Source organism: Leguminivora glycinivorella, chromosome 7, assembly GCF_023078275.1.
Source record: "Leguminivora glycinivorella isolate SPB_JAAS2020 chromosome 7, LegGlyc_1.1, whole genome shotgun sequence".
Classification (NCBI taxonomy): domain Eukaryota; kingdom Metazoa; phylum Arthropoda; class Insecta; order Lepidoptera; family Tortricidae; genus Leguminivora; species Leguminivora glycinivorella.
In genome coordinates this window covers 3,368,152-3,395,596 of record NC_062977.1, presented here as the reverse complement: position 1 = coordinate 3,395,596, position 27,445 = coordinate 3,368,152, and the positions used below count along the sequence as shown (strand labels likewise).

Here is a 27,445-nt window from a genome sequence, read left to right as displayed (position 1 = left end):
GTCATCGGATTTGTCTTGATGAGTACTTGAGTGAGCAGTAACCAAGGTAGAGCTGATATTGAACTCTGGCTGTACCTAGGGGAACTTAGGTTTGGTGCAACATAGACAAACCCGGTTTTCGTTATAGGCCCTGCCTTTATGAGGAATTGGGTGCGCAGTACCCAAGCCAGCGCTATAGCTGAGACCTGGTGGTACCTAGGGGAACTCAGGTTCGGTGCAATATAAATAAACGCTGTTTTCTGTTCATAGTATGTTTTGTGTAAAATATCTTAGACTCGTCTTTATGACTGGTACTTGGTTGAGTTGAGTAGTACCATAGAATCTGTCAAACTATTTCTGTTGATTGTTGTGAATTCTATGAAGATCGTTTGAAACAGAAATACTTTTCTGGTGGCAATCAAGCATACAGCCCGTCTGATAGTAAATAGTTACCGCAGTCTATGGACGCTTGGAACTCCAGTATTCTCTTTATTCCCTGTGTTACTATTAGTGAAATCGACTGTACTTAATTTTGATATTCAAATGGATATACATACGTATTTTTTTAGACATAAATAAAGTGTTTTATATATGGCAAATTAATAAATTTGTTATAACTACTTGATGTTAATATTAATATTCACTTCTGGTAGGATTTTTGACAGTTAATATAATGTTTTATGCCTAACTTGACATTGCATGAAATATTTCTATATTATAATGCACCGAAACTAGAGTTGCCCTAGATACCGCCAGGGCTCAGCTACAGCGCTGTCTTGGCTATTGCGTACCCAAGTCCTCGTCAAGACAAGTCCGATGACGCAAACAGCGTTTGCCTATGTTACACCAAACCCGAGTTACCCTAGGTACAGTCAGGTTTCAGCATCAGCTCTATCTTGGGTACAGCTCACCCAAATACTCATTAAGACAAGTCCAATGACGAAAACAGCGTTTGCCTGTGTTACACTAAGCCCGAGTTCCCCTAGGTGCAAACAGAGTTCAGCATCAGCTACACTTCGGGTACTGCTCACTCGAGTGCTCATCAAGACAAGTCCGATGACGAAAACAGCGTTTGCCTGTGTTACACTAAACCCGAGTTCCCCTAGGTGCAGCCAGAGTTCAGCAACAGCTGGACTTTGGGTACTGCTTGCTCGAGTACTCATCAAGACAAGTTCGATGACGAAAACAGCGTTTGCCTGGGTTACACTAAACCCAAGTTCCCCTAGGTGCAGCCAGGGTTCAGCATCAGCTAAATTTCGAGTACTGCTCACTCGAATACTCATCAAGACAAGTCCGATGACGAAAACAGCGTTTGCCTGTGTTAAACTAAACCCGAGTTCCCCTAGGTGCAGCCAGGGTTCAGCATCAGCTAGACTTCGGGTACTCATCAAGACAAGTCCGATAAAAAAACCGGCCAAGAGCGTGTCGGGCCACGCTCAGTGTAGGGTTCCGAAGTTTTCCATATTTTTCTCAAAAACTACTGAACCTATCAAGTTCAAAACAATTTTCCTAGAAAGTCTTTACAAAGTTCTACTTTTGTGATTTTTTTCATATTTTGTAAACTTATGGTTCAAAAGTTAGAGGGGGGGGGGACGCACTTTTTTTTCCTTTAAGAGCGATTATTTCCGAAAATATTAATATTATCAAAATGCAATCTTAGTAAACCCTTTATTCATTCTTAAATACCTATCCAACAATAATTATATCACACGTTGGGGTTGGAATGAAAAAAATTATCAGCCCCCACTTTACATGTAGGGGGTACCCTAATAAAACATTTTTTTCCATTTTTTATTTTTGCACTCTGTTGGCGTGATTGATATACATATTGGGACCAAATTTCAGCTTTCTAGTGCTAACGGTTACTGAGATTATTCGCGGACGGACGGACGGATTTGGTATTGAAAATTGAACCTTATTTTATCTACAGCCGTTTCCATCAAACAGAAACGCGCAAATATCACACACAGTGCCGCCGTAGGTAACGATCGTATGTCATTTCGTTCGGAGTAATGTGTGCTTTATGAGCGAGGTACAGGATTTAAACTCGCACGATATGCTATAAGGGAGAGCAAATAAAACCCAATATAAGGCTTACCCTTATGGCGTTAGGCTGAGCCGATGATAAGGGTTTTGAAAGGGTATTGGGCTATTTTAGGTAAGCGCTTTCGTTAGGGCTTTAAAAGCAAAATGAAAGGGTATCGCGCCAAAAGGGTAGGGTAAGTTAAGCCTAACGAAATACCCATACAAAACCCCGTATAAGGGATAGCGGGCCGGTCCCTGGTTGAGATGACGAAATAGAGGGGAATGGAAGAGGAAGACGTGTTGTACCGACCCCACATAACGTAACTTTACAAATACATACTTATTGTCAGTATTGTGTTGTTGTTGTTGATTATCCTAGGGCACCCCATAGGTGCATAGGGCCTCCACAAGATCCTCCCACGCCTTTCTATCTTGAGCCACCGCCTTGGCCTCGTTCCGACTCAGTCCGAACTCCCGCAGCTCGTTCTCTACGCTCCGCCTCCAGGTGTGTACGGGGCGATTGCGGGCTCGCTTTCCTCCTTGAGGCCGCCACTCAAACGCGATACTGGCGCTGTTAGTACCTCCTCTTCGAAGAAGAAGTATTGTGATCTAACCAGCTTGATATTACTTACACTTGAGTTTGTCCAAACAGCTGATCTGCCGTAGTAACGCGTCCACGTGGTCTTGGCTGCCGCGGCAGTACGCCTCCAGAACCAAACCGAATCGTATCGACACAGACGATACGTGCATTTCCGATCTGAATAAACAGGAAATAGAAAAATTGGTATTAGTTTATTGCTAAGAATTACTTCAATAGGGGATATTATGTAAACTCTGCGCAGATGGCGCTGCTAGTGCTGACACATTGAGGAGGGTCTACTGAGAGCCATATTCGGCATCTTGCCCCTTTGTCGATCTTGTGAATTCGAACGTCAGTGTGACAGGGAAGCTACACGTGGAACGTGGTTCGTGGCTGGTCATCAGTAAACAAGCCGCTTTGATGCGTCAATGTCATAATGAAAACTTCTAAAAAACTGGGCACAGTATGCATAAGTTTCTCTATGGTTTATTATGTGTGATATTGCTGAAATCTAACGGCAGAACATTGTGTCAACATCTTAGTTATTCGTTTTGTAAAACAGATTTCTTAGAGTATAATCATTCAGTTAGGATTTCACTAAAAAAGGACAGGTACTCATTTGTTGAGTTCATGTCAAGGTTTTATCGTAAACATGAAAAAGGTTTCATCGGAAATGATAGATTTGTTTACTGATAGATTAGTTCACATCTTTGGCAGTTCAACTACATAGCTTGTATTACCCAAGTTTAATTTTGCATAAAACCAGCGTGACTCACGGAACGGTAACCATAGCAATAACAGGCAAGAAAAAGTTGATTCAACCAGGTACGACTCGTGTTTGAGCGCTTGCACGAGTTCCCTTATAATGCATACACTGTATGTAGCTATTGCCTTAGTAAATTGAGGTATCTCTAATTCTCTACCTTAAAAGCCAGAAGAGGTAGTGTCCAATAGTCATGTTGTTGAAAGCCCGCTGGAGAAGGAATAGTGCTAGGTCGCACATCAGGTACGACTCGTGTTTCAGCGCTTGCACAAGTTGTAACAGGTACAGGAGCAGTTCCTCGTCCCTGTTGGAGAAATATATAATTAGTAAATACAAAAATACTGTTGTATAAGTTGTTAGTAAACCCATCGATTGAAACTTCAAATAATGCGTGTTAAGGAATGACGATTGTGTCATTTGTGTCCGTGAATATTATGGGAACTAGGACCGGCATTGAATCATCAAATAGCCTGTTATGTAATTTTAGGATAGGCAATTGAAAACTAAAAAGTTAACCGACCAACCATTAGGATCCTTAGGCTGTGCGGCAATCATTTATAGTATACTAAAACTCCACATTTTAAGAATAATGTATTGTTGAGCATTACTAGGGTAGTCTCTGACTTTTCATAGCATCAATATCAGAGATACGGGAGGAAGGGGGTGCCGAAACTTGGCCCGTCATCACGCGGGGTGTCAGAGATCGTGATCGTGACCGAAGAATCATGTGTACACGCTGACTGCCACTAGCACAGTAAACTACATGTATATACTGACTTGCCGAGGCACTTGACGGCGAAACGGCACACGGCCGCGTCGGCGTACGCGTAGTCTGGAGTTCAAGGGCAGACTCGACGGGAAGCATGGACCAATCCGACATCATGTGTATACGCTAGAGCACTAGCACAGTAGACAACATATTTATACTGACGTGATCTTGGCGAGGCACTTGACGGCGAAGCTGCGCACGGCCGCGTCAGCATACGCGTAGTCTAGTAGTTCCAGCGCAGATTCAACGGGAAGCATGGGCCAGTCCGACATCATATGGACGACGCTCGCAGAGTCCACTTGCTCGCCCCATTCGACGCACGCGAGGAGTTTGGACAGGAGTTGGGGTGCTGCGTCGCGGAAGTATCGTCTGAAGAATAAAAGTTAGTGTATTTCACATAATATTGTAACAATGTATTTTTTTTTTATATTAGCCTGTTGTAGTGTCCCACTGCTGGGCAAAGGCCTCCCCTCGCTTCTTCCACTCAAACCTGTCATGTGCGTAATTCTGCCAGCTAGGATAGAATGCGTTCAAGTCATCCCGCCATCTCTTTTTTGGTCTGCCTGAAACCCGGCCTGCACCCTCTACGGTGTTCCGTGGGTCCCACTCGGTAACCATAATAGTACATTACGATACAAGTGCGAAAAAAGGAAGTTCGAAACGAGATCGTGTTTTAAATCGACACGAGTTACGAATTTCCTTTTCGCACGTGTATCGTACGAGGTTTTTCAGTACAGATGGCACTCCGAAGTTTCGACCTGGCATATAATGAACCACTTCTCGCACTAGTGCGTAAAAAAGACACCATCTGTACTGAAAATATTATTTAACGTAATTTAACGCTTTTCAAAGCAAGAGGTTGTTACATCTGTTACAAATGAGTATATTATAGTAGTTTCAGTAATTTATAGAAGCGTAAGCTTAAGGGGCTCCACACGGTTTTCATCGATTTTTGAAAAGTTTTGAGTTGAAACTCCTAAATTTGTACTACAGATAGAATTATAAGACCAACGGCCGGCCATCGGTTCTTCAATCTTTTATCTCTTTTTGTAAGAGCCATATTTAAAAAAAAATTAACCCTTTTTTTAATTTTTTAAACATGGTCTAAAAAAAGAACTTTTATCGAAATTTGATTTTAGTGAAGGGTGTTACATACATAAAATCGACATCTTTGACTTTTCTTAAAATTCAAGAGAATTTAAGTTTATAGTAATTAAAACAAAAGTTATGATCGAAAAAACCAGTTCTTTACCCTAAAATTGTTCAACTTTTATGCCAAATACCACAGAAACAATGAGCTGTGAAGTAATTATGAGATACTATTTTGTTTAAAGACGATGCTGTTAATATGATAGGCTTTAGAAACTACCATAATATCAATGGATTCAAATCGAAGGTCCTTGGCGCAGGGAACGCCATTAATTTTACAGCTCTACTCGGGCAATTTGCTGCAGGCAGTCTACACATCACAATTCAGAATTTAAATTATTTTAAAGCGAAAATTAGCCAAAAGATCTTAGGCGCAAATAGCATATAAAACCATTGTGAGCTCACTGTAATACTGAACCCAAGTGTTTTTCACTTGAACATTTTTTAAGCTAATAATGACTCAACGAAGTGTTTTTGCCCACAGACACAGCAATAGTAAATATAAATAATAAATATTGGGGGACACCTTACACAGATCAACTTAGCCCCAAACTAAGCAAAGCTAGTACTATAGGTGCTAAGCGACGATAATTATACATACTTAAATAGTTAAATACATACTTATATACATAGAACACATCCATGACTCAGGAACAAATATCTGTGTTAAACACAAATAAATGCCCATACCGGGATTCGAACCCAGGACCGCGGCTCAGCAGGCAGGGTCACTACCGACTGAGCCAGACCGGTCGTCAATAGTAGAGACTACAGGCAAGTACTGACCTGGAAGCCCAGATGTCTTTCTTCTCCAGTTCGTGCATCTCATAGAGGGGGTCCTTGTATAGCGGCGAGTCCAAGTCTCTCGCTAGCCGCGCGACTACTTCGGGCGAGCCGTTTTCGGGGAACTCGGCGCGCTCTCGCACTGTGTCCGGCGATGGGAACATTATTTGGTACGGGCATTCATAGCTGGAAAGGAAAATAATATTTTTATTTTGAAATGAAGCGACTATTTAGTATTTCTTACCTATTTCGCCCTAGTCGCCTGGTTTTTGAGATTTTCACACTTTTTAAAATTTTAGGTATTATAAAAATTTTAAAAGTATGAAAATCTCGAAAACCAGGCGACTTTTACTAAACCTTAATGTCGATTTTCTGGACCAGTATACGGTGCCCTCTTGGTGGTTAAAAGGTTGTCCATTAATTACCGGGCACCCTGTATACATCACTGTGCATTTAAGGGTTAACTAACCGTCGCTAGACTTTATGTCCTTGTAATAAGGATAACAAATGTACAGATAACAGTGTTGCCGATGGCACCTAAAACGGTTTGAAGCGATGTCGACGTCAAGAAAATTTAGGCACCATGCCATCTATCACCATTAAATTAAATCTGAGAATATTTTTGTTGTAATAGTAGTTGCGTAGTTGAATGACGTAGATCAGTCCGTCAGCCGTGATTGGTTCAACTGAGAATTTTACCCTTCTAGGTATAAAGCTTCACGTAAAACATTTAGGGCCACTTGCACCAACGAAAATGGAGGGTTAACCCACCATTTTATATAGCATTTGACAGATGACAGCCCACTAACCCCGAGTTAAGTGGTTGGTTCAAGTGTGCCTTAAAGGATTTTAAGATATACTCACTCTGAGAATCGCACTTGCAGCGCCGCACAGGAGTCCGTATTCGGGTTGGACACAACGGTGCCCAGCGGGTGTAGTAACATTTCGTCTTGCGTCTCGTCGGCGACGTATGTCCACATGAAGAGCGTCACGCCGTCTGTCCGGAGGAGGTTCTTGTAGTCGAATATCATCGTGTTCGCCCACGCTAATTTGTTTATGTCGTCCTGAAAAAAAAAACAGTTACACAAACACATAAAATATATTGGATACATTGCCAGTGCCCCTATTGCTCTCATGGCTCAGCCCCTACATTGGTCTAAGCGCGACAGCGGTGAGCGGCGGTCACACATTGGAGCGAGACACAGCGATGGGACTTTTCATTCGTACGTATGGCTGCCGCTCACCGCTGTCGCGCTTAGACCAATATCGTGGCTGAGCCGTTACAGAGTACAGACCCAACTACCAACTTATCTTAAATCTGCGGGGCCCTTACGGATACACTTCGACCCATCGGGATCTTTTGTGCAATTAGCCCCTACGATCCTAAGATCCTTCAGCTATTCAGAGAGCTATTCAGGAGCTTCTCAACCAACTTCCAACTTTCTTCTTCTTCAACTATGTTCTTCTTGATTACAACTCAGCTTCGTTGGACACCGAATAGTCGGAATGTACGTATTTACTAGACCTCTGAACTTGAGTACATATATGACAAAATACAGCCTCACCATGCGCGGTATATTCAGCACTTTGATCGGGAAGGTGAGTGCCTGGGTACGTAGCCGAATGGCACAAACGCTCACGAAACGAAACGCTCGTAGATATTTATCTCTATCGCTCTTGCGTATTGGTGACCTTTCGCGGCGTTTCGCTTTCGTTTCGCGTCGCAGAAATTCCATTCAGCTACGGCACCTGGTCCCATTTTGCGACGCCCTCGTTCGAAACTGGCGCCATTGTGGTTTTAAAGTCACACACGTTTAATAACATACCTTGGTAGTGTCTTTTGCCCCTTCTTGCTCTTATTACTCTTGTAGACCTCTGACGTATATGACGAAACAGCCTCGCCATTCACGGTATGTTCAACACTTCGATCGGAAAGGTGAGTGCCTAGTCCCATTTTGCGCCACCTTCGTTCGAAACTGGCGCTATTGTGGTTTCAAACGGTCACATACATTTAATAACATACCTTGGTAGTGTCTTTCTTCCCCTTCTTGCTCTTATTACTCTTGTAGACCTCTGAAGTGGAGTATATGACGAAGCACAGTCTCGCCATGCGCGGTATATTCAGTACTTTGATCGGGAAGGTGAGTGCCTGGTCCCATTTTGCGACGCCCTCATTCGAAACCGGCGCCATTGTGGTTTTCTGCGGTTCGCAGATAGGTTTGCCTCCGTGGAAGATGCCGGCTTGGCAGACCACCTGGGGAGTAGATAAATATATTTTACTAAAATACTTCATAATAAAACTTTATTTTCATTATATAGAAAGTTGTTTTAATTTGAAACAGGTGTCATACGAATGAAAATGATACTCGGACCTAGCCAGGGGCACAATTTGTTTTCATAGAACATCGCTATAACTGTGAAACATTTTCGCAAGTAGCGTGTACCAAGGATGATTTATATAAGATTGACAATCTTCATACTAAGAATAGTATCTCAATTTCTTAGCTCCACCTATTAAATACTATCATAACTACAGATGTAGTGCGAAAAGATTTGCTTTCGTATTGTTACGGAAACGTACGAACGTGTCATGCTATTTCAGTCAGTCTCAGACCTCGGTACAAGACGTACTGACATTGACTGAACTAGCATGACAAATACGAACGTTTCCGAAAAAATACGAAGGAAACCCTTTCCGCACTACATGTACACTGATGATGCCTACAAATTTATTTTTATTTCAAAATGTGTATTGACGTGATATCGTAATATTAAAATAAAGAAATATGTCATTTGTTCTTATAAAAAAATAAAAACACGTAAAATATGATTTTTCCCACTTCCAGACTGCGAAACAGCGCCATCTAGTTTTATCCCTATAAGGCCCATACATTTCAGGGGTACACTTTTTTGTGTAGGCTTTGTCAGTCCCGGTATATATCGTCCTTGCCTATACCTATTATTTATGTTACCATTTTTCCTGTTTACTGATTTCAAATTTCAATATCGATATTACGTGTTATTCTTGTGTAGGCATAACATATTCATCAGTTCATATTTCAATGTCTACGGGAAACACCGATACATATATGTGCCACATTATTAAGTTTTATCTTAAATAAAATTAAGGTCCATTGTCGCTTTTAACTGGAGGATAACATTCATAGTTGTGTATCTATTTCATAATAAACAATTATCAGCACTGTTTTCTCGAGTCAATGACCTCTACTCTAAGATAATACAGTTTTATGATAAAAAAACGAATTATTTTATTATTATGCAATACATGTCAGATGTATTACAATAAAATTCAGGAAGTGATGCACAAAATGTGGGAATCTATTCAAAGGCATATTCTGTATCGTGTTCTATTTAGGAAAAAGTAGAAACAATTTTATTTTTACCCAAATTCAAAAAGTCGTTATTGTTAATATTATAGGACATTCTTACAGATTGATATGCTCTAGAGGTATTCGTTAGAACCGGCCAACATGATTTACAAATGACAAACATTTTTAGTGTAGTAAAAATCTGCGTAAATGTAACGTAGTTTGGTCTATTTTCCATAAGGAAAGGTCGTCTTCTAGATGCCTATTGCCTAAATAAACTTACCTCGACGAGTTTGTTAGTGTCCACGTTGAGTTCTCCCACGCTCTGCACTGTACAGGTGTAGTTCTGTTCCACGCTCCATGATGAGAGGTATTCTTCTTGACGTAACCTCCGCATGGTACCCATAGGAGGTTCAGACTACTCTCAATCTTGATTCTATTCGGTAAATGATGCTAAAGAAACTTACCTCGACGAGTTTGTTCGTGTCCACGTTGAGTCCTCCCACGCTCTGGACTGTACAGGTGTAGTTCTGTTCTACGCTCCATGAGAGGTACTCTTCTTGACGTAACCTCCGCATGGTACCCGTAGGAGGCTCAGACTACTCTCAATCTTGATTATATTCGGTAACTGATGCTAAAGAAACTTACCTCGTCCACGTTGAGTCCTCCCACGCTCTGCACTGTACAGGTGTAGTTTTGTTCTACGCTCCATGATGAGAGGTACCCTTCTTGACGTATCCTTTGCAAGGTACCCGTAGGAGGCTCAGACTACTAAAGAAACTTACCTCGACGAGTTTGTTAGTGTCCACGTTGAGTCCTCCCACGCTCTGGACTGTACAGGTGTAGTTCTGTTCCACGCTCCATGAGGAGAGGTACTCTTCTTGACGTATCCTTCGCATGGTACCGGTCGGAGGTTCGGAGGCTAGTCGCCCTCTTGATTCTACTAGGTATCGGGAGTCGCCCACTGTAACAAAGAGAGTAAGGTTATGCATGTAGGTACTTTAAATTTAATGCTTACTTTCACCCTGGTCGAATAATTTACCTATTTCATATTTAACCTCGTAAGGCCCACCATAGTTAGTTTTCCCATTTTGAATTTGAACCTTATTCTATAAATAAATTGGTAAGATTTTCGTTTATTTCAAAAATCAATATAACAATGGATATTCTACTTTATTCAGTTCATGGAAGGTTCAAATTAGATTGCAACACTATGTACATTGTAATGTACATTGGGACTTGTTTAGAGATTCAAAGATACTTACACTGCCGGGAGTATACATCTTATCTGCTTGTAAATACGTCCGCGCCAATTTACATAACTATACCGCGTCGCGCGCTCACACCAGAAGTACTCGTAGGCGTGATCGTTTATTGATTCCAAAATGTAAACTCGCCAAGTCTCGGAAGTATTTCAGTGTCATTGGGGCCAAATTATACGACTCAATTCCACCCGAAATACTAGAAATACAGAGCGATAGACTGTTCGCAAACAAACTTAAATCTTTTTTAACAAACCTCGCGTGCTACGATGTAGATGAATTTGTTGGTAGCAGTCGATGACCTAAAACTAGAATATTATATTTATGTTATTTATGTTTATGTTATTTTAATGTTTCTCAAATGTGAATTTTGATGATATCTGATTGTTAACCTTAGAATTATTTGATTTCTTGACTCCACAGTCAAACTTATAACTTAGTTTTGTGGAGCACTGTATATTTTATACCATTGTTACCTTTTATTATAATAATTAAATAAATAAAAAATAATAAAATATAATGTATCTACCTACTTATGTAAAACACTAATAATAATAAGTGCCTAATTTAAACTTAATTAAAATTAAGTTAAGTAAGAACATTGACATGTAAAATATATTATTTTATCAATAAATAAATGAATGAATGAATGAATGGTCTTACGAGGTTCAAAAAATCAAAATGTACTAGGTAAGGTGCATAAGGGTAATTTCGAATGACAGAAATGCTCGGGTAATTTCGAAAGGGGAATCTATATATGATGGAAATAATGGTGATTTTTATGCTTATTGGAATTCATAGGCAACTACAGGCATGTACTAATGAATTGTATTAGAAGAATTATTTACGTTGGTGCTGCGGAATTACTCATTGCCTAACACATACATTATTATGTATTTGTTTAGAGTAGGTACATTGTAGGTTTCAAAATCACCTCAAAATTAATTACAAGCATTGAAATTTCTAATTAGTAATCACATCAGCAATCGAAAGGTAGTCTTGTCTAACAATTCGCTCAAATTAGCTAATTATCAAATTAGACCAATTATGTATGTATGTATGTATAAGCTTTATTGTACATAAAGGAAACAAAAGAGACACAGTTACAGAGTCAGTAATATACAATGTTGGCGGACTTATCCCTTAATGGGATCTCTTCCAGTCAACCTTTGAGGAAATGAGTAGAAGCGAATTAACGATGAGTAACCAATTTAAAAACCAATTATAGTTTAAAATTTGTTTTACAGCGTCAATATGTTACATGCACCGCAAATTTATCAATCAAGTCATCCACCCGTTAATTTTACAAGTGTTGACTGGGACCTTGGTCCGCGGCCACACGCAAAGCCATTCCCATTCAGTTAATCGCCGGCTTGCGGCGAGCACACACGTCAATCATGTCACGCGTCATCCCACTCGTGCTACTCGCCCTGCTGGCACAGACCACCGCTTTAAATGTCCTAGTGATCGTGTCCATTCCCATACCAAGCCACTACATGGCCTTAAACACCCTATTCAGAGAGCTAGCTCACAGGGGCCACAAAGTTACCGTCATGAACAATTTCCCCGACAAAAACCCCACGCCGGGGCTGGAGTTCATTGACCTCAACGCGTACCAGCCCGGCGCCGTTAAGACAGCTGATTTAGAATACTACGAAAGCTTATATTCGTGGTACGTCCCTCTGTATAACTTATATAGACATTTTAAAGTGAGCCCGGGTAGCACAGCGGACGATTGCGAAAATCTTTTCACGCATAAAAAGGTTAAGGAGCATTTGGATAAAAAAAACAAATACGATGTAATATTTGTTGAGCAGTTTATGAGCGACTGCGGGTTCGCGTATGCTGCGGCGATGTATGACTCTCCGATCATAGGGATAACCTCACACGTGATGTTACCTATGCATTATTCACGAATGGGATTACCGTTTGACGTCAGAACGCATCCGCACTATTTCTTTAACGCTGGAAGCAATCCCTCACTTTGGCAAAGGGTTCAGATAACAGTAGCTGACTTTATGATTCAAAATTATATGAAATGGAACTTGCAGGAGAGTATAAGAGGTGTATTCGCTAAGCATCTTCCAGGATTTTCTGTAGATTTAGAGAAAATAGCGAGGGAAAGAATGGCGATGATGTTTTTGTATCAGCATCATTCGATAACGGGAGGGAGGTTGTTAGCGCCGCAAGTCTTGGAGATAGCCGGGATTCATATCCAGAAACCTAAGCCGATGCCGAAGGTTAGTTACGACGGTAAAGTAGGCTATAAATATATTGTACTCTTTCTCATTGTCGTGGATCCTTTGATTAGAGTAACAAGACTTTATAATTCAATAGTAAACGCTCATTAAATATTATCTTATTTGTTAGTAGTTTGATTATTGTCTAATAGCCCTTAATATGTAAATTTCTAGGACATAGAAGAATTTCTGGCCTCAGCAGAACACGGCGTCATTTACATCAGTTTCGGGTCCCTTCTGAGGTCACACTCCATGTCCGATCACAAGCGAATGCAGTTCGTCAAAGCATTTGGAAGGATTCCTCAAAAAGTTATATGGAAATGGGGGAACGAAAGTTTTCCGGAGAAAAGTGACAAGTTACTTGTGGGCAGTTGGTTTCCGCAATTGGATATTTTATGTAAGTACTTTAAGCTTGCTGTGGATTTCGGAATTATGTATTTGTGTATGTGTAAGATTTTTCTCGTAATACTTATTGATATAAGAAATTAATTTCCCTAAGCATACGAGCTACTCCTGCTTTATTTCATACCTAGATAATTCAATTACCAAATGAACAAACAAGCGGCTGCGCGTAATGGTACAAACTTGATAAGTATACTATCATAACTAAATGCGACATTGAGGTCTTTAATTAGGTTACCGCAAGTAATAGTACGAGTACTTACATCCTTCCTGATAAAATGCCGAATGGGTAGGCAGAGCACATCAAACTTATCAAGTTTCAGTGTCACTCTTGGCAAATAAGGGGTTGCAAGAAAACAAATTTTTTTCATTGCAATGACAGGTTGCCAGCCTCTCGCCTACGCCGCAATTTAACCCGTATCCCATAGTCGATTTCTACGACACCCACTGGAAAAAAGGGGGTGGTGAAACCTAACCCGTCACCACACGGGCGCGACGGATTTATATTACCAGTATTAGACATATCCAATTTTTTCCAGGTCACCCAAAGGTACTCGCGTTCATATCTCACGGCGGCATGCTAAGCATGTCGGAGGCGGCGCATTGCGGCAAGCCGCTGCTGACGGTCCCGTTCTTCGGAGACCAGTTCAGCAACGCGGCTTCGGCGCGGGAGAGCGGGCTGGGACTTACCATGTTCTTTGAGGAGATAAATGGCGAGAATCTGGAGGCGGCTGTTAGAGAACTGACTTCGGAGAGGTAATGTAGTCACACAAGCGTGAGAGAGAGAAAACCAATACACTGGTTAATCTGACTGAACGAGTATACGTACAGTACGAATGTAGGTGCCCAATTGATGTCTTATATTAGAGATGAAGGCTTTGAAGTCCTTAGAACAAAACGTACTAACCGTAGCTGACATTTTTTGACAGCCACATACGACGGATTAAACTGCCTCGCCCCCGCCGTTTGTATACATCCATACTATCCATACTAATATTATAAATGGGAAAGTGAGTGTGTGTCTGTTTGTTTGTCCGTCTTTCACGGCAAAACTGTGCGATGAATCGATTTTTTAAGTGGAGATAGTTGAAGTGATGGAGAGTGACATTGGATACTTTTTGTCTCTTTCTAATGCGAGCGAAGCCGCGGGCAAAAGCTAGTATGTATATACAATAATATTTAAGTATTACAAAAAATACCAAGCATTTTATAAACTTTTTGTAGCATTAGCCGAGACTACGCCTCAGAATAAAATATGTTTAGGACAAAGTCTATAATAAAAACTGACATAATTATAAAATACCGCTAAGATAAACTGGAATGACAGTCATTACGGTGTCGCAAAACGAAGTTTAAATGGAACTTAAAGGTGAAACGCTTAAAGGTAGGTAACTTGAGTATTTTTTTTTTCAGGATGCAATCAAACGCCAAGCGCATCTCTCAGCTCTGGCACGCCCGGCCACTACCAGTTATGGACAGCGCCATCTATTGGACGGAGTATGTAGCTCGGCATCGCACCGCGCCGCCCTCGCTACCACAGAAGCTGAATACATCGTCGTTTAACACTTCGCCGCTAGATGTAGTTTGTGTGATCGTTACTATAGTATTTGTAGTCTTATTTGTGATTTACGCTATTTTAAAAGCGATATTTCAATTTGTAAGGGGATTGATTACTAAAGTTTTGTGTAAGAAGTCGAAACAAGAGTAGTATCCAAATACATATTGTTTTATCATTGTTTGTCAAATCACTGAAATTATATTTTTAACAAGCAGAAACGTCTGCTAACGATTCTAAACATTTTTATATTAAAGGAAAAAAAATGGAAAAATTTACGCTTCCGGCGGGACTTGAACCCGCATCATATAAAAGCGTATATATAAGCGTATATAAGCGTTAGATATTATATAAGTCAATCTATTCTCTTTTTGTAGCAATTCGCGCCTGTAATGGTAACTCGGTTGTAATTTGATTTCCTACGGGACAGGCATTGCCTAGTGTAGGAATCACGCCAACTATTGGTAAGGCACAAAGGGTTTGCTTTTCAAATTCAAAGTTCTGTAATTAAAGTCTGTGTATATTGTATATGAATTTGTAAAGTTGAATAAATATGTTTTATGTTTTATGTTTTTATGTTTATATAGCGTAAATTTTTCCATTTTTTCCTTTAATATAAAAATGCACTGAAATTATGCTTAGAGATAAACAGAAACAAATAATAATTTTAATTAGGTTCCTTTACAACAATGATATACGCCAGTACAATTGTAACTAGATCTAAATTGTTTTACTTAATGCTTTATTTTATCTGGAGGTAAGTCAATCCGTGTAATATGTCCCCTGATCCTTATTTAGTACGGTACATATATTTTATTTGAACATTTGTGGGTTTTGTCAATAATAATGTGAAGTATAGGTAATAAAAAAATACTCAATCGATCTCTGTGTTTCTTTTGATAATCATTATGCAACCGGGATCGCGAACAAGGTTTTTCTTTAAATATTTTTAAATTAAAGGAAAAATGGAAAAATTCACACCTCCACCCCGGCAAGGCCAGAGGTCGCAGGTCCGAGTCAAAATATGTAATATCGCTCGCAGACGTTTCTGCATGATAAAAACAAATTTAGTTTTTCTTTAAAATTTGTGTTTAAAAAAAATCTTATAACAAAAAAATGGCCGACGGGCCGAACTAGGTAATACGCAGGCATTAAATGTCGATACGAAATCTACATTATCCCAAAGTTTCCTTGAGAAAGTAAGGAAGGTCTGGCGGCTCTGGGCTCCTAGTCTATTCGTAGTAAAACCTGCGATAGATGTAATCTGTCATTTGTATGGGAGCGCCCAAGCTACTCGCAATTATCGAACACGCCTCTATTGATAAGGCGTGTTCTGATATTTTTGCGCGCCCCGACCGTTCAGATATATCTGATGGTGACTGTATAGTCAACGAATTCGAACCCTAGGTAGAACTATGCCATAGTGACGTTATAAATCAGATTGTAAGAAATCTCTTACTGCTTGTCATTTTGACATGGTTGTAGAGTGGCCTAGGGTTGCAATTGGTTGACTGTACGTAGTTGCAAGGTTTGTTTTTCACTTCCTTTTGTCGCGCTTTGTGATAAACAGGAAAACCGCACGAGATCCGATGCGTGAGTACGAATACCGCAATGATTATGGTTGTTATTTAAGATTTTATTACTTTTTTATTGAGGATAATGTGTAGACGCGAGTATTTTTTCTATGAATGAATTGCCTACATTATTGAGATCGCTAGGATGTTTACTATAGTATAGATCGAGATAAACAAACATTTCTCATACTGAGCAACACGTGACTAATCTAGATGGGATATCCAAACAACAAGTGAACTCGCTTCTGTGACTTGTTTGATGGGAAATTGCTAGCAGGACAGATAAGCTGATAATCAGAACCTATTATCTTTGAGCTATGAGATCTAAATCTTTACATACAGAACTGTTCGGAAAGTCAAGAGTCGAGAAATGGGTCCAATACATTCTTGACTTTCCAAACACGCTTTCTCTGCTACAGAAGACCAAATTAGGTTTTTGATAAAAAAAAAACACTTACCAGACAACGACAGCTTGTCAATATTCACGATCATCACATGCGGCACATCGTTTCTCAACAGCGTCTCCTGTATATAGAGAAACTGTATCAGCGGGTGGTCTCCCAAGAGGTACTCCTCGCGTCCCGCCACTTTCAGTACGTATTTGTTCTTGTCCTGGCTGGAGTGCCGCATGAAGTACTCTTTGACCTTTTTGTGGAGAATGTATTCTATGTGTTGTTTTGGTGTGGACATCGCTGGCGCGTTTGTCGTTGTGGTAAACTGGAAGAGAGAGGTATTGTTACTCGAGCAAAGGGATACTTAAATAAATCTAAAATGGGGACTACTAAGGACTAAGGAGACGGCTTATTCCGTGTGCTTTATTTTAATTTGTCAAAAATTTAGGGCAAGTATGCTTGTTTGCCATCGATGTGGAATAAAATGAGCCATACTCCTGAGCCTGACTCAAAAGCGTAAAAATTAAAAAGTGGCGGCACTGTAGTGTAGTTTCTTTCTTTGCAATATCATTAGGTAAGTATAAATGGGACGACACGACACTATTTACAATATTGCTACTTAATGATTTTCACACTTGTCCGATTTTGGTCAGACTTTTTGTGTTTATAAAGAAATCAAAACTCTTTTACGTTTACATCACGAAGTAGGTTGTTTTGTTAACATGACAGTTATGTCAACGCGACAACTGCCAAAACCAAAAGTTGTTTACATTTGATACTTTTAAGGGACAAAACATTACAAAAACAATTATTGCCTTGGAATTTGCGTAAATAATGTTGAAATCCCGATTAACTCTAACAGATCCCAAAAAGGACGAGGTAAGGACATTTGCATGTAGACACTTGCCTTTCAGCGGTTTATCATGCCTAAATTTAGTTTAACTCGTATTCGCCGATACACGTCTGTTTAATAAAATAATAAATAGATCGCCTTTAGTTATTGCATTTTACCGGTAATCTACCACAAAGTTGACTCCGATAGCCGTATATTTTTAGTTTAACGCCTAGCGTAGGTATCGCCTATCAGTATCCAGGGTGGCAAAGCACAGAGCGTGCGTTTTGTGACCGAGAAGACTGGATGAATCTTTAAAATCTTCCAAATCCTTGGCAGTTTTTTCGTAATAGGCATTGGGATTAATATAATTCGTATCCCCAGCCAGAGACAATCACAACACAAGATGTAGGGGAAGAGGAGACTACAGAAGAGAAAGTAGACATATTTCGTCTCCCAGAATACGCGGAGAGGCGACTGAATCGCTCGGAAGTCAGCGTCAGACTGAGTCTTCTCGGGAAAACTGCTGAAGGGGACGGGTAAGTAAAGAAAGTAAAAGTAAAGGCAACATTAACTCGAGCCTGGACAATATGGAAGCGAGAGGAAGAAAGGAATTACGGTGCCCATATAACAAGACAAGATCCCCATGCAGTTAAAGAAATATTTCGTTTCCCCGTATTTGAAGAGTTGAAAAAGATAGATTTTTTGCAAACAGGCATTTTAACCCCCGATGCAAAAACGACGTCTGTCTGTCTGTCTGTGGCATCGTAATAGCTCCCGAACGGATGAACCGATTTAGTTTTTTTTTTTGTCTGAAAGCTGAGTTAGTCGGGAGTGTTCTTAGCCATGTTTCATGAAAATCGGCCTACTACGTCGCGGTAAATATAAAGAGGTCAGGTTTATAACTAATGTAGGTAGGTATCATAAGCAAGCAACGTTTTGGCGTCTATATAGGTAATACCACCGTGATACCATTATTTATATCATTATCTTTGTCACAGGTACACCTACTTAAAGGCTACTATAACGAACCTAAATTTGACCGAAATGAGCGCCATCAAGAGCTTTAAGCATATTCAGTTTCTCGACGTATCCAACAACCATCTACAGCAACAGGCCCTAGAAGTGATAAAAGACCTCCCCTTCCTTGTTCTTATACAAGCTGACAGGAATTTACTCCTCTCCGCTGCTTTGCCAAGAATGAAATATCTTCAAGTTATCATAATGAATGGCAACTACTTGAAATCGGTTCAAGATGTCTACCAACCAGAACTAAGCACTCTAGAAGTAGCGGATAATAGGATAGAAAAGATCCAATTCGAAAATAGAATGCCAACTATTCGATGCCTCGATTTCCGCCATAATTTGATTCAAGATATAAGTAACTTGAACTTTCCAAACTTGGACAGCTTGTATTTAGCTGGGAATAAAATTACAAGTCTAGTTGGTGTGGAGAATCTGGTGAACCTGAGGATATTGCACGTTCGTGGCAACCCGATAAAATTACTAACTGGGTTTAGTGAGGCTAACGAGAAATTGGAATACATTAATCTAAGGGCATGTAAGGTGCGGACGCTAATACAAGTAAAGAAATTGAAGGTAATATTGGTATTTTCGTACTTGCGTTTTGGGAAATCTCTTGAGGCTCATCAGCATCAAAACATGAGTCGAAGTGGTCTCCATGGCCGAAATCGGTCGGCCTTAATCAATCAATCGACTTGAGTTTATGTCGACAATTCGAAGTAGCATTAACGCTACTAAATATCAGATTATGTGAATGGTGTTGCTTATTTTATCGAATTAAAATCTTCTATGTCTCACCTCCCTAAAAATATTCTCTGCCAATAAAAAAGTTTGTATTTTTTTTTTCATAATTTTCCGATTCATTTTAGGGGTTGCTACCTCACATTGAAAATATTGGTTCCTAATAAAAATATTTTTTTTTTCAAGTGAATATTTTTTTAACTTTCGCCTTCTTCCAGGTGTTACCAAACCTACAAACGTTAATAATGAAAGGCTGTCCATTTATGGGCGGTACAGGGGATGACGAAGCCGGGGGTGAGGAGGACGACGCGGGCATTAGGGTTGAAATGTTAGCGACGCTGCCGCGGCTTAAGAGGATCAACAAGGCAGTCGTCAGCCCTGAGGAGAGGTTAGTTTATTCTTTATTCAAATCCCTACTGGGTTGTCTGTAGGTAGGTGGAGGGTACAGATAACGCCGAACGTAGGTTGAGGCCGGTATCCAAGTTAAAATGTTAGCGAAATGCCGTACAGGATAGCGCGCGGTTAAGCCTGTGCGCGCAATCGCGCGCGATTGTGTGTTATTAGTTTTTTTCTACTCGTCGACTTTAATCTGTCAATTAGGACACCACAGACTAAACTATACGTGCTGACTTTTCAGTGTTGGATAGTCTTTGACGCTTAGTCAACTATAATCATTTCATTACACTTCACTTTAGTTAACTGAAAATTTTTCAAAAATAGAACTTCATACAAGTTCTATTTTTGATTCTTCATATAATTTGCGATACCTGGCAAATTTTTCTGCATCTGAAACACATTTTTTTTTATCTATCGCGTTATCGACCAATCAGAGGCAGTTATTACAAACAATTGGTTGCCAGGTAATTCGATGTTGATATACAACGGTGAACGACGCTATTAACATTAATTTTAACTTGAATAAGGGTTCCTAGTTGACTACGGAACCCTAATGATGATATTTTTCGTCCATTGATGATGAAGATGATGACTCATAGAAAAAGTATTCTATACAATAGTGATATAATTAAGCTTTTCACTCTCGTACCGTACTATTAGGCCACTCAGCAAGCTTCGTGGCCTAAACATGGTACTGGACTAAAAAGCTTTGTATTATATCACAATTGTATAAAATACTATTAAGGTTCATGTTCTTTCGCTCGTGATTGCGCGTCGAAGTTTTTGAGAACGGAAAGAGCGTGCGTGTAAAGGCTAATCGTGCGCGATAGACCGCGTTATTATTGTTTATTGTTATTAATAGTATCGATTTGTAAATAGCAAGTAATTCAACTACTAATTCTTTAGTCCACGAGCGTATGTCCGCCATGTTGCGCGCGCGAATGAACGTACGTGTAAAGACAACGCGATTGCGCGCCCGTTCCAGCGCACGAAATCGCGTTCTTTCCCTTCCCCGTCGGTTTTACAAGCGATTGCTGTATCACGCGCGATAGAGCGTCTGTGTACTAATGGATAGGATAGTCCATATCGTAGGCAAGATACTGTGGCGACACTGGCGACCACCACATGCTTGTCAGTTGCCTTGCAGACTATGGTATTAACATTGTTCGTGCTTCAGGACGGAAGCTAAAGACCTGATGGTGCAATGGCTAGAAGAAGGAAAAGAAGATGAAGAAGAGATGCCTGAAGAAGCACAAGAGGAACATGAAGATAATTAAAAATTACGCACTGTAGACGGCATCAAAACTAGCTGATACGTAGCTAATAATAGTACATTACTACAGAGGCCGGGACAAAAGGGGTTGCCGGCCGAAGACGTATAGATGGATAGGTCTGAGGCGGGCAACCCCATTTCCCGCCGAAGTATGTATAGTGCTTTTTTCAAACATGGTATGAAATAAATACTGAAAATAAAAACTTTGAATGGCTGCATCTTCTAAACGGTGCGTCGTAGCCCAAAAATAATTAAATTTTCGTTCCCCTCTTAACAACCCCGAACAGAACAATAAAAAACAGAAAATTAAAAAATAAAAATAAAAAAAGGAAGAAAAAATTGTAACAAAACGCACCAAAAATCAAATATTGCCGAGGCCTTGTACCAGTTGCAGTCGGCACGTCTGTAAAGCCTCTTATAGTTTTTTTTTTAAATGGCCAAATACCTAGACGTATGTCACAAATATCACTGACTGGAAATCAGAAAAGAGGACTTTGCCCAGGCTTTCAAATCTTTCAATGTTTGTATGAAATTCCATTATCGACCCTTGTCTTAACCATCAATATTTCATACCATGTTTGAGAAAATGCACAAACGCTTCCGATAATATCGTTATCGTAGCTAATATCCCTATCGCTCTGTATTGGCGCGACAGAGCCAGACTGCGTTTCGATCGGCGTCTAGCGTCAACGATTGTCATTTCGGCTATGCCAGCAGGGCCTCCAGTGAAGAGTACAATTGACGCTCCGTATTGTATCGGTCTGTCTCTATCACTCTTCTATTGGTGCGACAGAGTCAGTGAACGTCAACTATTGTATTCGTAGCTACAGAGCTAAGGCATTTAATGAAGAGTACAATCATACATTCTCAAAAAGACGATTTTACAAGTATTTTAGTACATTTTGCCGCATCGCAACGTCACGATCGCGCCACATTAACTGGCCAACAACAAGCGGGTCATACGAAAAATCTTACGTGAAAACGTCTTCCTTGGTGAGCTTAGGTATATCTCTAATATCTCTATTGAGAAATGTTACCTACATTTGTCAAGGTGGCCTTTGGCACCTTTTTTCATTCGCTTCTACACAACTATATATATTGTTCGTGTTGTATATTGGTGCTGACTACACAAAAACTGTATTGTTGTTATTGTACATTAATCGTAACCGGGAACCATAAATAAATAATTATTATTCATATAGAAAATGGTATTTTCCTCAAAATTTCTACATACAGCGAAATTAACGCTTATTAGTTATACACCTATATCACAGTATAATAAAGAGTACTATCGTACAGTATGGCCACTCCCGCTCCCCGCTGAAAGTTCCGCCCACCCCCGCTCGGTTACCTCACAGTTACCGCCTGTCAAAAACACGAACATTCGACCTGTCATATTTCACTCATACAAGCATAGTACGCGTTCACCTACACGAGCTTAGACTGTGTGCTAGAAACGCGCCTCTTTCATATATTTGATCGCCAGTGCCCGAAGTGTGCCTATACAGAGGTATTGCAACACACCTGCTTTCATATGTTGATATAGAGGTAACCTACGATGTAGTGCAAGTGAACAATCAGTAACCATCGTATTATCTCGGAAACGTTAGTAGTTTTTGAACTGAGATTCACTGAAATAGCATGACACGTTCGTACAGTCGAATTCATAAATATGTGTTCATTTCCATCCCATTCTAATAAGGTAAAAAAATGTACATACACATATTTATGAACTCGACTGTACGTTCGCGTAAAAAAATACGATGCTAAAGGATTATGCTCTAAATCTGTCCGATAAAAAATGCAACAAGAATTAAAAAATACATGTTTATGATCAAAACCCACTTCACATATTGAGAACATGGAAAATCTTGGCAAGGGAAACATTTCAAATAAATTAGTTTCGAAGTTACATGTAACACAAATGTATCGTGTGCAAGAAATAGAAACAGATTAAAAGAACCGATTAATATTTATTCTATTTATATTGAAAAATACACGTGCAGACGTTATCTAATGTCCCAGTATTTGATAAACAAGATTCTCGTAGATTTTGAAACGCAGATCATGCACATTAGACTTCGCGTAATGTACTTACTAAGTTTGTAAAGGGACCTAATAAAGTCAACGTCAAGCATATAGTGACGGCCGAGAGACGACCAAAAGCTAGTTCACTTCATTATCTATAAATTGACACATTCACTACCCGACAAAAAATTGCGCAATACGTCAGAATCCGGACGTTACCTATCTTATAAGTTCTATAACCGCTACTTGTATGGCTCAGAGGGTTGTCCGGCATCGGAGCAAAGTTCACGAGTGCTTACCAGGCGGCTTCTTGGTTGCGAAAGTGTTCATTTATATGCGGGGTGTAGTTATCTCTGTATTGGTAGACCTCAAGAAGACAATTCTCGGGATGTTAATCAAGATTTAAAGGAGAAATAATAGACGTTTTAGCGTGTTTAATGCGGTCAAAACATAGTTACTTACGGATGCTTACGTTAGAGCATCTGACCTACAAATCCAATTGTTCAAACTAAACTTGGAGGTGACAATAAATGAGCAAGGGATCTAGTGATTATAGATCTGTTGTTTTTGTTTCTAACGAGCTATCTGTTTTCTAGTACACACTTGTATCCATAGGTGTCGTGATTTTTGAAGAGAAGATAGTTGAAGGGACGGAGAGTGACATAGGCTACTTTTTGTCTCTTTCTAACCCCCCACTTTCCTAACATGGGGGGTGGAAATTTGTATGGACCATTCCGCAATTTTCGAATTTAACGCGAGCGAAGCCGCGGGCAAAACTAGTTACTAATATTATAATACAATGTTACAATAACAACTACTATCTTTCTAATGTTTTGTAGTAATAACACATGTTTTGCTACAAAACATGTAGTAACTGTAATTTCTTATATCAACAGGAGCGCAGATTGTCACTTGTCACAAATACTCGTAATCTAATGGCCATGCCAAACATTAATGCTAGCGGCGGCCGCTGGAACTAAATTGACTCCATGAAACATAATAGAAAAGCCTACAAAGCAGAAGCAGTCGTGCACCTATCTAAAAGCTCGGCCACACAATCACGCATGCGCGTTTTAAGAGCGGAGCGGAGTTAGCGGAGTGCAATATTTAATAGCGGTGCGTCGGACGAATGCGCGCACATTCCGCTCGGCTATCAAAACGCTTTGTGTGGCGGAGGCCTAAACCCCTCGAGGTTCAAAATAATTATGCAATTAATTTTCCCATCCTGCATAATCTGCACAAGCCAGAACGAATAGAACTGTTTCCTCTTAACAACAATGTGTAAACCTTGATAAGTTCACTAATCTTTTCCTCATGCTAACGAGGGATGCCCCACGCGATTATGCATTCCTGGATGACGCACAGGGAATATACGGGAAAATTGCTTTTGTATGGCGAGCGCCGGAAATTTCTAGAGCGGGAACAGAGAAAACCACATACGCTATTAGAAAAGAGGGCTTACCACAGAAAATGTAAAGGTAACGCCTACTTTACTAGTATAATTTTGTATTAATGTAGTGAAAAAGGTAGCGTTTTACAGATTTTAGATGTTAGCTGTAGCTGTAGACCGGTGCTCTGACGTCGGGATAACCATAGGGAAAACTGTTTGCATGCATCTAGGGTAGACCAAGTGGGCTATAGGCGCCATACTATAGAATGGGCGCCAAACTGGCAAGTAAGAAAATAAACTAGCCTCATTTGAGCGTTCGGTAAAAAAAAGGTAACCAAAGGCACCATAACTGCATTTCATTGAGCCTTTAATAGTTATGCAAAACTTTATACCGTCTATAGAAAAAATACTAGCCAGTCTGATGGTAAACGTAGCGTTATTTAGACCCATTAGATATTTCTTTAATTTTATATTTATATAAAAATACTTTAGAGAGTTTACTTTATAAACATTTTAAGCGTTTCTAGGTTTTACTCACGTCTATATCAACGAAGGTGGTACTCATAAAGAACTTGTTGCTCTTAAGATGACTCTGCAACGTCCGATGCACGACGTGACTCTTGGCTAGCCTCGGCGGACACTGGTACCGTAGCCTCTCTAGTGGGGTTGCTCTGGCGCGCTTTACAAGACTCTCTTCTGCTATGTATCGGGTTCGGGTCCGAAAGTCATTCACTTCTGAACTTCGGAGGTTGTCGAACTCGTTTAGACCTGGGACAAGAGACAAAATAGGTAAATAATCATAATTTTTTAAGCACCTTTTTCTTTCGTCATTTGATATTTACACTAGAAACTGCATAAGTTCGATCTACTGCTTGTAACTCCGTATAGACGGATAAGGTCTAAGTAAAACACGTACCTCAAAGCCGTAGAGAAAAAGGTACAGTGGCCTAGATGGCGTTACACCTTTGCGGAACGCTCGGCTAGATGGCGCTAATATTAATATTTGCCATTTTAGCACATATAAAGCTAACAGTTTCGTTTTCTGTCAACCCCTTATTTGCCAAGAGTGGCACTGAAACTTAAGTAGTTTTATGTGCTCTGCCTACCCCTTCATGGGATACAGGCGTGATTGTATGTTGTTGTATAAAGCTAACAATATGGGCCAAATTCAAATGGTTCAAAAGTTTTAAACTTGCGTCGAGAGATGGCAGTCTATGCACTGTGATTACTGATTACACATTTTACTTTGACAGTAACTCTCTATGATACTTGATCCTCTTTGCTCATAGCAACCATACAAATTAATAAAGTCAGACCATTTTACATTGTGACAAGTAACCCATATTACCCATAGTCTGTTACCAATGTAAACAAAATCTACCCACAGATTGTTTAAGCGAGGGTGCTTCAACAGTCTTTTGTGTCTAAATGAAAACATTACACAACAAAATAAATTGGTTAAAGACAGGCTGCTCAGAGATCCACATGGTTTTGTATTTGGTTGGTCAACCACAATGTAGCTACGAGCATATACAAACTATTAGTTTACGTTTTTTTTAAGTACCTAAAAGTACAGAGTAAAAAAGCTACCTACTATAATAATATTCACAATACATGCCCACTTGTTATGCAAGTGTCCTGGTATGAGCACATTCACTTTCACCTATGACTAACCTCAACAGGAAAATATACATGACACTTAATTTAGTCTTTCCCATCACGCGTGCACGGGGCCGCAGCCAACGCGAAGAGGCTCTTTTGATACTTTAATGAAATGTAAGGGGTACCCGTGCCCGCATCATGGGACACACTCAGAGGCAACACCCACCAGGGTGTAAGGACCAGTTGAATTAACGGAATCAGATGAACTGGACTATTGGATGAAAGTGATGGACTAAATACTGGGCTATGGGATAAAAAACCGCACGCCTGCCTAATAACCGTATCCATTAGTTCAGTTATTATTAGACTTTTCAGCTGTATACAGTACCTACTAAAACGCAACTTTTTCTGGGTGGGATTTAGCAGGAAATCCATTAAGGGTCCTCCCACATTTAGCGTCTCGCGAGCGTGGCGTCGGGCCAACTTTATGGCAAAGTCTGACGCCGCGTCTTTTTCCATACAGTTGGCCCGACGCTACGCTCGCGAGACGCTAGATGTGGGGGGACCCCAAATCGTTTTGAGATTATATTGGTTTCCTTGTGGATTTTACTAGCATTGGTTTATAGTTTCATATGAAGTAGATAAATCTAGGTCAATACACAAAAGCTGTTGTGAACAGAAGACCAGCTCCTGGCATCTATGTGATCAAAAGTATGAACAATATTTGTCAACTTGACACTTCATAGAAAACGTTAAGCTTATCTAAACTATGAAATAAAACTATGCAAATGGTTGACCATGAATGCTGTAGTGTTTGAAACATCGGGATGACTTGTAAATTCATTATATTATGCTATATAATCTGTTCCCATGGTTTTATTTCATGAGTAACTATCGCAGTAACCAAAGAAAATCTTATCTAAACTAACTATAGAATAATAACTCACCTTTTCCAATTAAATGACTTATTTGCATATTAAGGAACTGTTCCCCGGGCCTCATAGACCGTTCCACGATCTTGAGCACCCCGAAGGTGGGTTTGATGTCTCGGAGGCGTTTGTTCTCGTCGTTCACCTCCTCGAGAACCGCCAATGAGTTTATGAATTGGAACACATAGTCGGACATCTCGTGCAGCATCCCAAATAGGGGATATCTCGCTGCTTTCATCCATAGCTCCTGAAAAGTAAATTTGTAGTTATAGTTTAATTCTCAATTAAAGTTTTGTTTTTTAAGTATTTCCAATACTATAAGTAAAGAATCATTTCTATAGCATATAGTTTGTATAAGATTTTAAAATAAAATATTAGTTGATTATAAAAGACTACACCACTTGAAGGTTTGATTTCAAATCAGTAAGT

General features: G+C 39.9%; 2 protein-coding genes across 3 annotated transcripts in view; one reads left to right on the top strand and one right to left on the bottom strand.

The window, feature by feature from the left end:
* The window catches only part of LOC125227741 (phosphatidylinositol 4,5-bisphosphate 3-kinase catalytic subunit delta isoform), a 38,620-nt gene that overhangs the window by 9,861 nt on the left and 1,314 nt on the right, over nucleotides 1–27,445 (bottom strand). The window contains exons 3-12 of one of the 2 annotated variants that reach the window (XM_048132052.1): nucleotides 27,035–27,263; nucleotides 25,024–25,253; nucleotides 16,869–17,127; nucleotides 10,163–10,341; nucleotides 8,072–8,302; nucleotides 6,913–7,112; nucleotides 6,052–6,234; nucleotides 4,279–4,485; nucleotides 3,508–3,651; nucleotides 2,637–2,761 (exon numbers count right to left, since the gene is read on the bottom strand). In XM_048132052.1, the coding sequence (XP_047988009.1) occupies nucleotides 2,637–2,761; nucleotides 3,508–3,651; nucleotides 4,279–4,485; nucleotides 6,052–6,234; nucleotides 6,913–7,112; nucleotides 8,072–8,302; nucleotides 10,163–10,341; nucleotides 16,869–17,127; nucleotides 25,024–25,253; nucleotides 27,035–27,263 (1,987 nt within the window). Of the gene's footprint in view, nucleotides 1–2,636; nucleotides 2,762–3,507; nucleotides 3,652–4,278; nucleotides 4,486–6,051; nucleotides 6,235–6,912; nucleotides 7,113–8,071; nucleotides 8,303–10,162; nucleotides 10,342–10,642; nucleotides 10,885–16,868; nucleotides 17,128–25,023; nucleotides 25,254–27,034; nucleotides 27,264–27,445 lie in introns of those variants that run through there. The other variant, XM_048132053.1, reaches the window with a different exon arrangement.
* LOC125227742 (UDP-glycosyltransferase UGT4-like) lies at nucleotides 11,883–15,396 on the top strand. The gene is made up of 4 exons (XM_048132054.1): nucleotides 11,883–12,879; nucleotides 13,054–13,276; nucleotides 13,821–14,037; nucleotides 14,695–15,396. Exons 1-4 carry the CDS (start codon nucleotides 12,037–12,039, stop codon nucleotides 14,987–14,989), a joined length of 1,578 nt encoding a protein of 525 aa, XP_047988011.1. The 5' UTR covers nucleotides 11,883–12,036; the 3' UTR covers nucleotides 14,990–15,396.

Coding starts and splice junctions, on each gene's coding strand:
- LOC125227742 (XM_048132054.1), top strand. CDS start 12,037: ATGTCACGCGTCATCCCACTCGTGCTACTCGCCCTGCTGGCACAGACC. Junction 12,880..13,053: donor AACCTAAGCCGATGCCGAAG/GTTAGTTACGAC, acceptor GTAAATTTCTAG/GACATAGAAGAATTTCTGGC. Junction 13,277..13,820: donor TCCGCAATTGGATATTTTAT/GTAAGTACTTTA, acceptor AATTTTTTCCAG/GTCACCCAAAGGTACTCGCG.